The 13,724-nt window shown below is 37.3% G+C and overlaps 2 protein-coding genes across 6 annotated transcripts in view; one reads left to right on the top strand and one right to left on the bottom strand.

The window, feature by feature from the left end:
- CCNYL1 (cyclin Y like 1) overlaps positions 1-13,724 on the bottom strand; it is a 35,408-nt gene that overhangs the window by 11,666 nt on the left and 10,018 nt on the right. The window contains exons 2-7 of one of the 2 annotated variants that reach the window (XM_083842308.1): positions 9,941-10,015; positions 7,621-7,655; positions 6,203-6,303; positions 4,717-4,752; positions 3,939-4,005; positions 405-524 (exon numbers count right to left, since the gene is read on the bottom strand). In XM_083842308.1, the coding sequence (XP_083698434.1) occupies positions 405-524; positions 3,939-4,005; positions 4,717-4,752; positions 6,203-6,303; positions 7,621-7,655; positions 9,941-10,015 (434 nt within the window). The remainder of the gene's footprint in view (positions 1-404; positions 525-3,938; positions 4,006-4,716; positions 4,753-6,202; positions 6,304-7,620; positions 7,656-9,940; positions 10,016-13,724) is intronic. The other variant, XM_083842309.1, reaches the window with a different exon arrangement.
- The window catches only part of PLEKHM3 (pleckstrin homology domain containing M3), a 159,095-nt gene that overhangs the window by 136,298 nt on the left and 9,073 nt on the right, over positions 1-13,724 (top strand). The window lies entirely within an intron of this gene.

Genomic DNA, 13,724 nt, shown 5'->3' with positions numbered 1-13,724 from the left:
TGTTAATATGAAGTCAAATCTCCTGCTCTTGCCTCCATACCACTGAAATAAAAGATGTCTTTGCATCTGATCTTGGTATACTCTGCTGTTTATATTATCCCACTTTATCTGCCCTTTTCAAGCTTCTTCACTGAATTATGTATTATGAAATAAACAAATGTTTGATTGGACAAGTAATTAAGCATTACATATTTATAAACAGGAAAGGTAAGTTCCTTTTAAGTTAACCACTTCTGTGACTACTTAGAAATCTTTCCCAATGAACCTGTTTGTATAGTGTCTTCATAATTAACATGGTTTCATGAGGTACTGTAACTATTTAAATCGTGGTTCAGCCCAGTTCACTCACTGACAGGACAAAAGTATTCTAAAAGCTTAAATTTCAGTAATCAGGCATCTCTTACCAATGTCACTATTGCACATTCAGCTGTCAATTGTGCAGCACTGAAAAGTGTCCGAACAAACCGGTAGATGTGCTTGTGATCAGGGTCATGCTTGTAGTAGTCATCTGGAACTTCTTCCCGCTGAAATAAAGTCCTTTGAATTACTGAAAGTTTGTTTTACAAACTGTAAAGAACAGCCACACACAGTTATTTCTTCTCACCAAGTAGAAGCTTATACAACCATGCTCATGTCACAAAGAGCTAGAACAAGATCATATACTGAAAGAAATACATAGACTTGCAATAATATGACTGTTACAATCAAAGCAAACAAAACAAAAAAACAGCAATAGCTTTAGCTGATAAGATCTATGTTGTCAACACTTTTTTGATCTGTAAGACTAACGGGAAAGAACATGAACTAGTGTCATTATTACACTAGCTTACTATTGTACACGGAACTTTTTTTACAGACTAAAAAAAGGTTAAAAAGAAAACCCTGAAGGTTTCTCCCAGTAAGACAATCACACAGGTGTATACACACGAGGGAAACACTGACTTTTCAAAAAGCAAGATTAAGTTCACAAGGTCCCCCTTCCATCTGAGGAAAAGCTTAAGAACACATTTCAATAATTCCATCACAGGCAGAACTGGATGGTAGCTTACATTGTCTTCAGACTTGTTCTTGAGAAATTTCAGAAAGACAAAGCTAATGAACAGCTAGATTTAACTGCGACACGATGCTAAGCGGTTTCTAAACACACCAGAGAAGAAAAGCTTATAATTAAGTCTGTGAAAACAATCCTAAAATGAGCGTTGAAGAACTCCAACTTTGCACATTTATTCTGCAAGACTGGTACCTGTAGTCCAAGTTAGATGTATAGTGCAATACAGAACCAGGTGAGAACAGCACAGCTGCTTTATGTTATACAAGTAGTCATAAGCAAAGAAGCAAGTATTTTCATGTGGCTTTGTAGTTTAAAATAGCCAGGTAATAGTGTTAAGTAAAAGGAAGAGGTAAGTTAGCGTTATAATGTCTACACAATCTTCTAATACATCACTAACCAACATTATGAATAACGTGGGCAGAATCCCCCTTGCATAGTTTCCTGTGTGGCTGAGGCTGAGCTCAAGTTCACATGTATTAAAACTTTTTGCTCCTATCATTTGTCTACAGAACCAACAGCCAGCATAGAGGCTTTTTGTCAGGGAGCAAAGAGATAGAAAGACATGCTATCCATATAACTGAGCATTACTCTGAAAAACTAACCAGCATGCAGCAATAGATCCTGGCACTACCATTGGGGTTTACTATTCACAAAAACATACAGTTGACCACAGACAAGTTCTCATGGACAGAAGTGTTCAGCGCATATATTTCCCTCTTTTGCCTCTGAGAGGATCCAAAGCGGTGCAATAAATTGTCTGCTCTCTCTCCCTTCACCAGCAAAGAGAAAGAGGCAACAAGTAGACAAGATCTCATAAGCCAGTGCTTAAGTAGTAAGAAGATTCTTCTTCCTACATCCAGCCAAACTTCTAAGCCAATTCAAAAGGTCTGCACTATTAAAAAAACCAGGATCTCACAAGAACACTAGTTCTCTCCAATGGGAATGTACTTGCAAGTATAGCCTTTAATTTACTCATACAGAAGTATCTATTCCCAGCTACACTCACAGTTCAGTAACTTGCATCTGTGCTCTTCTGCATTACCTTTCTGCTGAGGATGTTAAGGTCCTCCCAAATGAAGGATGCAACATGCTAAATAGTCAAGGAAACACTAGAAGCAAGTAGTTCCAAAGAACAAAGCTGTTCCTGAGCAACATCAGGTTCCCAAAAATAAAGATTTCTGAGGTGGGATCACAACAGTCAGTGATCTTGTACCTAAAAACTTGTGAAAAAAAGACAAGCAAAGATGATACTAGAATTGACTGGAACACAAAAGCACCATGCAGAATAGCAAATGGAGCCATCCAGAACCTGTCAGTATGTGCAGTACAAAACCACATGAAAACATGTTTTTGCTGACTGGAACCGAGGAGGAAAAGTCTAAGACCACTGTTAGTGACTGAGCCCTATGATGCTGGTAACTTGCAGTTTGTTACTTTTGTAATGAAGGACAAGAGAGCCTGGACAGTTATCTGGATTTGGACTTCCTTGTAAGTGAATCTTTAGAGGACAAGATGTGCAAAAATTTCTTCCAGTTAATCTTTAAAGGAACTGTAGATACTAGGCCCCAAACCCTATTGCTAAAGGCATTAGGAAGTAATTTATATCTTTCCCCTCAAAAGTATGACATAGAGCCTTTACACTACATTTCTGTCTGTGTACTGCACTAGGATAGAAGAAACCTTTAAGTGTTCCCTAAAGGATACAATGATTTTCCTCTATTCCTACTCGCTAATTAGGAGGTGAGCTATATGAGCGGATCAAAAGATGTCAGACTGCTAAAAAAAAAAGAAAAAAATTGTCTGATGAAGTGGATGGAGTTCATCTTACATAAATAATTCTCAATACGAATCAACTGATTGAGGTACTTAAAACAGTTTTGGACCAGATATTTCTGTTGAAGTGCCACATTTCATACAAGAAATCTATATAACTCTTCTCTGAAATTCATTATTTTGATTGAGTCAAGAGTTATGTTTATTAAAGTATACAATTCCCAGCACAATGGGTCCTGTTTATGGATGAACCTCTACCAAAACTTTAAACATTTAATTTTTTTTTTAAACAACTGATTGTTAACAAGCCAAATATGTGATCTAAATTAAGCTGCATTCACTCTGCTAAGTCACAGAGCGAACTGAATTTTTAAAGACACTACAGCTTTGCTAAATTTATTTCAGGTGAGAGAAAATAGAGTAAGCAGTTCTATAGGACAGTCAAAGCTAGTAGTGCTCAAACTGGACATGAAAAGCACACACACCAGTCTTGAGCTAGCCTGTACTATGAGGTTTTGCATCTTAAAGATTGTCTAAAGAGATATACCAGAACCGTTTATGTTGGAATCACATACTGAATGCTCCTAGATGTTAGTGCAAGCAGCATTAAACATACTGGCTTTAAATTTTTGCCTTTTAAGATGAGAATTACTGTCTCCTACTTTGTGTGATACTTCATGCATTAAATACTCCTGTTTACAACCTTAAAAGGTTAGGCACATACCTACTATGTCTTCCCAAATAAATTGTTAAGACTTAACTAAAGTAGTGTTAAAAGAGGAAAAAGAAAGGAGTCAGACAAGACAGCTCTGATATGAAATATATATGAATCAGCACGTGCTTGCTTTATGTAAACAGATTCAGATAATGCAGAGAAAACCAAACGTACGTTGTAATACTCAGAAAGACTAGTTTCTGTTCATGATCTCGCTGATATCAGAAATCCAGCAGATGCCATCTGCACTGTATTTTATGTATAAAGATATAGCTTAACATTAATTTGTTTCTGAACTGGTGCTAAGACTTTTTTTTTTATATAAGTTCTATAGATCAAGATTTTTCAAAAAAATGTATATTAATACACATTCAGAAGATCAAAAAAAGCTACACTTACTGTGAGAGGATGAGATTTTTCATCAAAAATATCCAATGATCTGTCTGAATCTCTACAAAGTAAAAATCTGTTTTAACAACGAGACTTAATTGGTAATGCTATGCTCCACTAAAAAGTATTATTCATTAAAGAATAAAGGAACATATTTTATAGTTCATCTTTTCCTAGAACAATGCATGAAGTTATATTGCATTTTTGCAAAGCATTTAATGGTAAGATCTTACAACTGAATATTTAACAAGCTAAACAGTGAATAGTTATCCATGTTCGCACCAGCAAGTCAAATTGAATTTCCAAATACAGAAGCCATAGTTCATATTATGCTTAGTACACTTCTCCTTTAAAATGTGAAACCACGTGATTGATTAGCATTATTTCAAAAAAGACAGCTGCAATTTTGAAGCATATGCTGTAATTAGCTATAATGGCAAGGGTTATTTGTACATGGGACAGTGTGTTCCTTCACATATCAAAACTAATCTGTACCTCTGTATTCAGAAAAAGCTAACCCAAGTCCCAAGGCTGATGCGTGGTGAGTTAAGTGTATTTTCCTCACTCCCTCTGTTTTGACTTTTTAATGCTTTGTTTGAAGCATGTGTCATTGGACAGGTGTATTATGGACCTTTCCATATCAGCTCAAAAAGGGGGTCCAAAGAGGAAGCAGATACATCATGAAGTTACCAGATTTTTTCAACTCTTATAACTAGCTGTTACTGAAATGACCAAGACCATATCCCCAGCTCAAAAAAAAAAAAAAGGAAGAAAAGAGCACACTCACCTGTTCTTTATGTGGTAGAATATTGCTAATGTTACACTAAAAAAAAGGAGAAAGAAAAATACAGTTTTAACAAAGCATACTGTAGCATATTCTGTGCAGATTATTCTGCTGCAAAAGTTGTTGTTCAGGGCAAAATGTTCAGAACCCGTTATCTATGAGCATCCTCCCACATCCCTGAATACCTGTTACCCATTTCTGATCCTTACCTGCCTGAAGAGAAACTAGCCAAATCAGATTTGCTAGCCAAGCTACTTTTACATTTGGTGTAGAGATATTTGTGCCTTGAAGGAAATATTATGCTGGATTTTAAACACATACCTTCATTGCCTGATTAGGTGACATTTATTGAAAATGTCGACTATTCATAACTAAAATATGACATGTTCTATTTGATGTTGCATATATTCTGCTTATGTTTCAACTTTGTATCTCTGGCTGTCTAATTTAGGATGTATTTTTTAAAAATAGCAAAATAAAGAATGCCAGTGTTGACACTCATCTACTCATCAGTGTTGACACTCATTTACTGCAACCAAATTTCAGATATTCACAGTGACAACAGGAATACTGCTGTCACAGGAAATTATCATGGACAAGCACTGATCTATTGCCAACTGTACACCACTTCAAAACTGCATGAGCACTATCTTTTACATTTGTTCTTCTTTACAAAAAGATAAATAAAACGCTAGATACCTTTGTTTGAAACCGAATTTGAAAGCAAAAAATCTTAGATATTTCCAAACTCTACTAAACTGTTAAGACAGTAAAGCTTTCTGGGCCTGAAGCTGTTGTACCTTCCTTTCCCTTCAAGCACTTCTCATCTGGAATAGTCTACGTGAAAATAACTGTCTCTGTGTTATCCAGAACAACAGCTAAAACAGCCGTTTCCGCTGGAGAACCCAGACAACTAAGTAATTGTCAAACTCACCCATCTAAAGTAAGGACTATACCAGGAAACAGTAGGCACTAGAACTGAAACCAAGGCCAGCAACGTACTTTTATCCACAACTAGAGGGCAGACTAATACCACCGGGAAGTAGCAAACAGTTGTACAAACTTTTCCTGAAACTCCATACAAAACACATTTCAAGTTTTCCCAGATCTGCAGTTTATTGATTTGGCTTTCAATTTGAAGACTCTGAACTCACCCCAATGCACACTTTTAAAATCAAAATGCTTACACATTTCAACACTGGTTCAGTTTCTCAAGTGTATGACAACTACTCTGAAATACAATACATTAGCTCTGTAACAAAAGGAAAAAAATAAGGGGAAAGGAAAAAAAAAAGAAAAAAGAAAGTCCACTTCAGCAGTCATATAATTAACTAAACCTCTACACCTCTCCCATGACCAACTTGAATAAGCAATGCCATGCTCCCGTCATTGAAGTATGTAACTACCTTTGGAACAGACACCACCACAAAAATCCCAAATAAACTTTGCAGTGTTACTAAGCCCGTTATTGATAACGAATGGCTCTTACCACTTTATTGTGCTTCTAAGGTTAGGTTGACTGACCGTGCTGTCATCTATAAATATTGTTGAGCATGAGCTGTATTTTTTTGTAAGCTGCCCTGGAGAAACCTTTGGAAGGAGGAAAAGAAAGCAACAAGAAATAAAATCAAAAAGATTGATTCTGTAAGCTTTGGTTTACCACAGTGAATACTGGCTTTATAGCTAAAGTAGCTACTGAGAGGAGGTCTTTGTAGATGATGATGCTTGTAGATGCTCCTGGTGTGTAAGCTACCTCATAGCCATCAAGTTGCTCAGAATAAGCCTTTGTGCAAAATTGGCTTATAAGCCATCCCTTGTAATATACATATTTTTAGATGAGCAATTTTCAGCAGAATTAGCTGCAGCTAAAGCAGCCAAGTCCTCTGATTTTCTCAGTTCTTTCACTTGATTCTTGCCAGATATGGTCTGAGTCTTTCCCTTATAACATTTTCTTAGATTTTTTTTTTTTTTATATCCATCATCATTTTCTCCCTTCCTTTACACCATATCTTAGCTGTAGGTTTTATACTTTAGAAATTTTCCTATCTTATTGTAACACTAACTCTGGCTTCCCTGAGCATTTTTAGAGAATTCCTTGAACTCAGATATATCATCATAACCGAGAGAAGAGTTTTAATCTAGCAATTCAAGATGCATTCGTTTCTGCGACCATATTTTTAAAAGCCATGTCTAAAACTACCGCCAAAAACAATCCAATCACAGTTCACCTTGGTGCTGGCAGACTAAAGCTGGTATTATAAGGAGGGAGGGATGGACAACCCCGTAACTGTATTAAATACAACACATTTGAAATATTATCTTACTAGTAACTTATCAGTAGACACTTCTGCTAGGCATCATTTTTAAACTTTTATTATGTTCCATTACTAGTCAAATTATTTTTATCCACTTATTAATAAAAAAAGATGAAATGTTATAAGTCACATCAAAGAAAAATATCTAATATGTGCAGAAGCAGCTTAGAGCATATTTTCAAATTTTAAAACTTATTATTTGTTCATGCTGATGATACTGTTTGTTCATCATTTTTTTATGCTGAATGTTCGTTACAATAAGCCTTACAGTGATGTTCAAACAGTAAGTTGTTTAAGACTTGTCATCTCAGCTGAGAAATTAATCCAATTTTATTTCTGTTTTAAATACCAACATAGGCAGTTTGACTTGCATTTTATTATTTACTGTTTTGAAACGCTTAAGACTGATAAAAGAGAAAGCCATTATTATTCTTTTGTCATCAGCCACTGTATGCTCTGTAATACTACGCCTGCTTATTTTTGAAAGATGGGCAAAGATAATTCATTTTTATCTTGCTAAGAATGACTTAGAATGTATGCAGGGCCGTACACATAGAACTACCACAGTTGTTTCTCTAAGAATTTTACTTACATGGTTGATGTGGTTACTCTTCCTCTTCTCTCTCACTAGAAAAATGGAGAAAGAATGTGAACTTTTTCTAAAATAGAATCCTGATTTACATTCAATCAAGTCATTCTATTAACCTAGTCTTCTGAAATATATGAGCATTAGAAGTTTCTAATTTGACTGTTAGGTCTCTAGAGAAGTAAATTTTGAGCAAAAATGCAAAGTTTTTATCAACCTAGCAAACTACGTACTACTTCTAGCTTTCCACATGTATGTTGCGAAACAACTACTACCCATCACACTAACAGGAAAACGTCTCAGCATTGAATAGATGTTAGTCACTAAGAAAAGCTGGGTGATTTTAAGATAGTTTGAATATATAATGTCTAATATCAAACAGCAACCACTTAGCAAAGAGAAGTAAAACCACCAAATATCCTATTTGCCAAAGACACATAAGAAGGAACTGAGGTGCCTTATATACATGTTCTCTCTCCTCCCATTAGACAGCAAAAGGTAAGTTATTTCACTACACAGAAGATGCTGGTGCAAACTACAAGTAGGTGTTTATCAGATAACTGCAACCATTTTATTTAATCACCTTAGACCGTGTCAGACTTAAATAAATAAATGAAAATGTCAAGGGTTAGCTCCCAGCTGTAACAACAGCAGTGAAACAAAACAGTGCTGTTAGATGACAGCGGAGAGTTGCACACATGTAGTTTTAAAAGTGAAACAACCTATACAAATGTGACCAGTCTGGACAGGTAACTGTACCTCCTGCTCCAACCTTTTGACCTTAAATCATTACCACTTGTAAGAAGGACACATTCTCTTACACATTTCAAAAAAATAACAAAATGAAGAGAACGTCCAAATTTAGTCTGTTTTTTAAAAATTAAAAAAACCTCATGATTATGATAACATCTCAGTGAGAGAGAACTTAAGGATATTAATTCTACTGATCCTATGGAAGTTTAACTAAAGAAGATCCAGTGAAATTAGAAAATAAATCCTTCTGCTTGATTTGTTGGTAAAAATAGCCTGTAAAAATCAATTCATTCAACTAATAGGAACTTCAGAGAGTAGTTTAATAGCTATTAGCTCACCTAGCAGATCATTTTTCTACATGTATACAAGCGTACACATTTCAGTACATTACAGTTGAAGAATGCTGAATCTGTTTAAAAGCAATACTACTCTCAACAAGGACATTCATGTAGTTTGAAAGTTGAAGACTACACAGTGAAACCACACTACAACGTTCAAGAGCTACATCAACTTGTAGCTGCAACTTAAACAGAGCTTGCCTATAAGGAGCCTGAAATTTGCAGGTCAGATCCTTTTGTCTGTTTGAAGGCTGATATTAGAGACCTCTGGAAAAGAGGCCTAAATTTCCTTGGTATCATCTTTTCTGGTGAATCATGGTACTGCTCGTTTCCACTGCTCAGAGATTATCTGAACATTGTGAAGTTGATATAACTGACAATTTTACTTCTTGCAATAACAGTATCAGCAGGACTGCGAGTGACAGACCTGTCAAAACAATACTACTTTTCTGTGGCAAAGCTATGCCAAGGTAGAAGACACACTGTAGCTTTCCATCAACCCAAGCATAACACTAGGTTAGGAAAATGCAGAAAACAAGAACCAGCTATAAAACAGTACAGACGCATTCTTAAACTAGTATCTTAAACTCCTCTTCAGTTGCAACTTCAAATTTTAATACTGTAAAAAATATTTTTTTACTTATGCAATATGAAAATGCCTCTACTTTTTAACATAGCTACAGTACAGTAGCTATAAATAGCTATAGTAATTGTTCAAAATTGGCTTTCTGATTTAAATAAAGGATCTGCGAAGAAACTGGAAATCCCAATACATCCATGTTATTAAAAACAGTAATCAAGAATAATTATGCTATGGAAACTATTCAAACAGTTTAAAACAACGTATTCAAAAGTAACTGATGAAGACTGATGGTTTAGGTTTACTATTCCTTACAGATTTTTTTTTTTTTTAAATTTTTAAGAAGTCCTTGGGTCAAAAAAAAAACCACCACAAAACTACTTCTTGAAGCTTGAGTTACATTAGTGAAATGATAAAGCCTTGCTCCCTCAGATTACTGGAATCCAGCTTCTGAAATCTCCTGCTATTTGAAATAACAAGTGTTTAAGTGTTAGGTAAATAGCCTATGAACACATTTCTGTGTAAAAATCTAAGTTACTAAGCCTATGCTTTGAAAGAATTAAATTAATTCAGGTATTCTTGAGGTGTATAACTAAAATAGGCAATTTTTTTTTCAGTTTTCCTCCCCACTTTAATTGGAAAGAACTTAGCTTACCATCTGTTTGAGACTTGCTAAGGAAAATTGTGCTTGCTCTGGGATGATCAGATGGATTAGATTCCAATGCTAAATCTGAAAGAGAAAGGACAAAAAAAGGAAGACCATCAATAGAAGATGACGATTACTGCAGATTCCCACCCAGACTTAAAATGTTCAAGCATGGTGATAGAATCAAGATTAGAAATGCATAGAACAGGTTCTCTAAAGCAAAATCTCTCTTTTGCCAAGACAGATAAAAATCTGTCATCTTCCTTTTTACTGGGAAAAAAATGCGGACTTATTTATACTGCCATGCAACTCTGAAGCAGCTTACGGTTCCCATCAAAACAAACTCTGGAAAGGTAGACCTCAGAAACCAATATATACCTTCAGAAGTCAGTATACAGCCCGGCATGTTAGGATAGCTTGATGTGGAGCCTGTGCTCAGTAGATAGCAGAAAACCAGAACTTTATAAAGATCTTAAGTTAAAAAAATAAATAAAATAAAGGACACTACAGACTTCACTTTCACTCTATACTTTATGTATCCAATATGTCAGTAAACAATCTTTGTGGTCCTATACAAGAGCTTAAGTAGAGTGCTGCTAAATATCAAAACACGTGTCTAACACTATTCTTTTCTTTTGGACTTTCAAGTAAAACTCTGCGCAGCTAATATATAGTTAGAGAAAAACAAAATGGTTGCTTTAATCCTTTGCTACAGTGATGGCATCAGATGAGGATATATTACTCCCTTAGATTAAGATGGAAGTGATCACTAAAAAAGTTTGGACTGATGAAACTGTAAACATTATAATGAATTTTTGATCTTTGACAGCAAAAGCAGCTGCTTGAGGAAGTCATAAACACACCAACTTCTGTGAGCATACCAATAGAACCATCTTGCTAATGCTATGATCCTGTACATCCCAGAAGGAGCAAACTCTCAGCAATTGACATTCTGGTCTCCATGTGCGCTATTTATGCCATGCTAACCATAAAAGCAAGCAAGCTCATAAACTTGCACATTAGTGTTTCAAGGCAGTATGCCAATACTTTAAGGGTGTCACGACTGCAAAGTCATCTACTAATCACCATCAACTTTTCATGAAAAAAAAAAACTTAAGAGCTTTTTATGCACTGAGCCAACAGAGCTCTGATTAAATAGTAGTCAAAGTATGCACAAACTCTCTTGGTGCTGGAAGTCTCAGCTATGTGAATGTTTTGTGCTACTGCACCTAGCCCACAGCACAGCCACAGCCCTCGTGCGTCAGCAAGTGAACGTCACTGTCAAAGTGCGTGTATGCCCGAGACTTCTCGTTCCAGATCCCCATTGGTACGCAACATCAGTATCTAGGCCTGGATATTTTCCAAGTACTTGGCTTACATCACTGATCTTAGTCCAACAGTGTTGTTCTGACACTGGTCCAGGAAGCAGACCACTGTAATTTTGAATTTCTACTGTACAAATAGGGTCACCAATGTGTACTACGGAATAGGATGATTTTTCAGCCAGGAATTTCCCCCTCTCAAAAAAGGCCACAGTCAGCTATGAAAGCAGATCCTCTTGAGCAGGGTTGAAAAGCAAAACAGTATTTCTATTTCCACTTTACTGTGCTCATTCCCGGCATTCAATTAACAGATGCATGTATTTAATCATGTAGTTAAAATGTAAGAAGCCCTGGTCTAGAAATCCTAGAACAGAATTTACCTTACCATTTACACCTCAAGTACCGGTGGTACATACTTGATTCTCTGAAAAAAATCCAGCATACAATAGTATGCCACACCAGCACATTTTAACTACTACTTATAATATTGCAACAAATAGTTTAACTTATTTAAAACTTGTCCACAATGTTGTAACACTTTTAAAATCACTTAAAAGGCAATATGGACACAAACTCTAGTTTCTAATGCTAGCATTCTATTAAAAGGGAAAAAAAAAAAAAAGACTGACACGAACCAAGGAATTCACTAATAATAGCAAATTTTAAACAACTTTTGGGATTTGAGAAAGGAGTTATTCAGGAATGGAAGTATTTTACTAGACTACCAAATGACCAAAGTGTCATCAACAGATGGAACAGGACTGCAAAATGCATAATTAAAATACAGATGATTACATTATTTTTAAGTTTTGACACAAACAGAGAAAATCATTCAGAATTTATTTATTTACAATTTAGCAGCAACTTTTAGAGAACCAGAGTAAGTCAGGTTAGAACAGACCTCAGGAGGTCTCCAGCCCACCCTCTTGCTCACAGCAGTGTCAGCTCTGAGGCACAAGTAGGCTGCTCAGGGCTTTACCCAGCTGAGCCTCCAAAACCTCCAAGGGTTGGAAGGCTGCACAGTCTCTCAGGGCAACTTGTTCCAATGCCCAGCTGTCCTCGTGGGAAAAAGTGTTTCCTTGTGCCCAGTTGGAACCTCTCATTTCAACTTAGATCCCTTGCTGTCTCATATTCCGGCCACACACCACTGGAAAGAGCCTGACTGCATCACCCCAGTGACTTCCCTGTAGGTACTGACAAACTCCTGAGGTGCGCCTGCAAGGTTTGGCCCTCTTTCCTTCAGGCTAAAGAAGCCCAGCTCCCTCAGCTTCTCTTCACCTGTCAAGTGCTCCAGGCCCCTGAGGGGGATTAATGCCTACAGGGCCATGGGACTCGCTACTGAATGGTGCAGAAGAGCATCTGGGGACTGTACACAAGACTTAAGTGATATTTAGGGGAAAAACTGAAGGCTGGGAAAGGGAGAGAGCAGGGTAGACTGGGGAGGAACAAGCACAGGAAAACAGAGAGAAAAAGGGATGAAAGCGGCAGTGACTTGTAAACAGACTGTTGGTCAACATGCTTTCTCTGGCCAGGCATGGTGGCTGATCACTGCAGCCTGTCCTGTCTGCACGGGTCTGAGCACCAGCAACTGGAGCAGGTCTGCAGGCCTCGGGGTTCATGTGTCCAGGTGTCAGCAACTGGGGAGACCTGGGCTCCAGGTATTGGGCAGACTGCGTGTCTAACACCGGGTGCTGGAGGGACCCACACTGTATATATGCATCTTTTCTGCTAATGGGCTTTCATCCTGATCAGCCACAGAGGTGAACAGGATGAGGCCTCTGATGCTGTTTTTGTCTGTATGTTGTGTTTTCTGCCTGCACTGAGCTGTACGGCCAGCTGTGTATGCGCTGTGCACATGTGCCTTTTGGGAAGCCTTGTACGAACCTACAGCTGCAGCAGCTTCCCCACTACCAGGCTACTGAACGTGGTAACTCCTAACACAACTGCATTTCTCCTTCCTCAATTCCATAAGGTTCCTGTTGTCCTCCAGCCTACTCAGGTCCCTCTGAATAAGCAGCCTCCAGCATATTGACTGTTGCTTGGTAGGGTGTCACCTGCAATTTGGGTGTACTCCATTGTCTCCTCCAGGTCATTGATAAACGTTACAGAGGCCAGTGGTTTTTTTTCAGGGAAGAGACAGTAAGAGTTAAATAGCACCCATCCTCTTTCACCCCACAAAAAAATACAGTTAAAACGCTGATTTCCCTGAGGTCTGGATTCACTTTGAAATGACATTTCTTGATAAAGCTTTCTTCTTGTGCTTTGCCAGTCCTTACATCCATCCTTCTTAGATTTTAGAAATCAGGTCTAAGGCAAAAAACACTACAAGAAAAACACCTGCAAACGTAACCAATTCTCACCCTGCACAAGAAGGGTCTATGACAGGCGGCACTGTAGGATGTATCAAGGGACAGCATATTGACACGGTCACACAAGGAAAGTGTGCCTTCCTGAACCTAAGCAGACACGCA

Source organism: Anser anser (genome assembly GCF_964211835.1).
Source record: "Anser anser genome assembly, chromosome: 6".
In the NCBI taxonomy this organism is placed as follows: Eukaryota; Metazoa; Chordata; class Aves; order Anseriformes; family Anatidae; genus Anser; species Anser anser.
The sequence above is the reverse complement of the archived record's forward strand: the minus strand, read 5'-3'. Positions and strand labels throughout refer to the sequence as shown.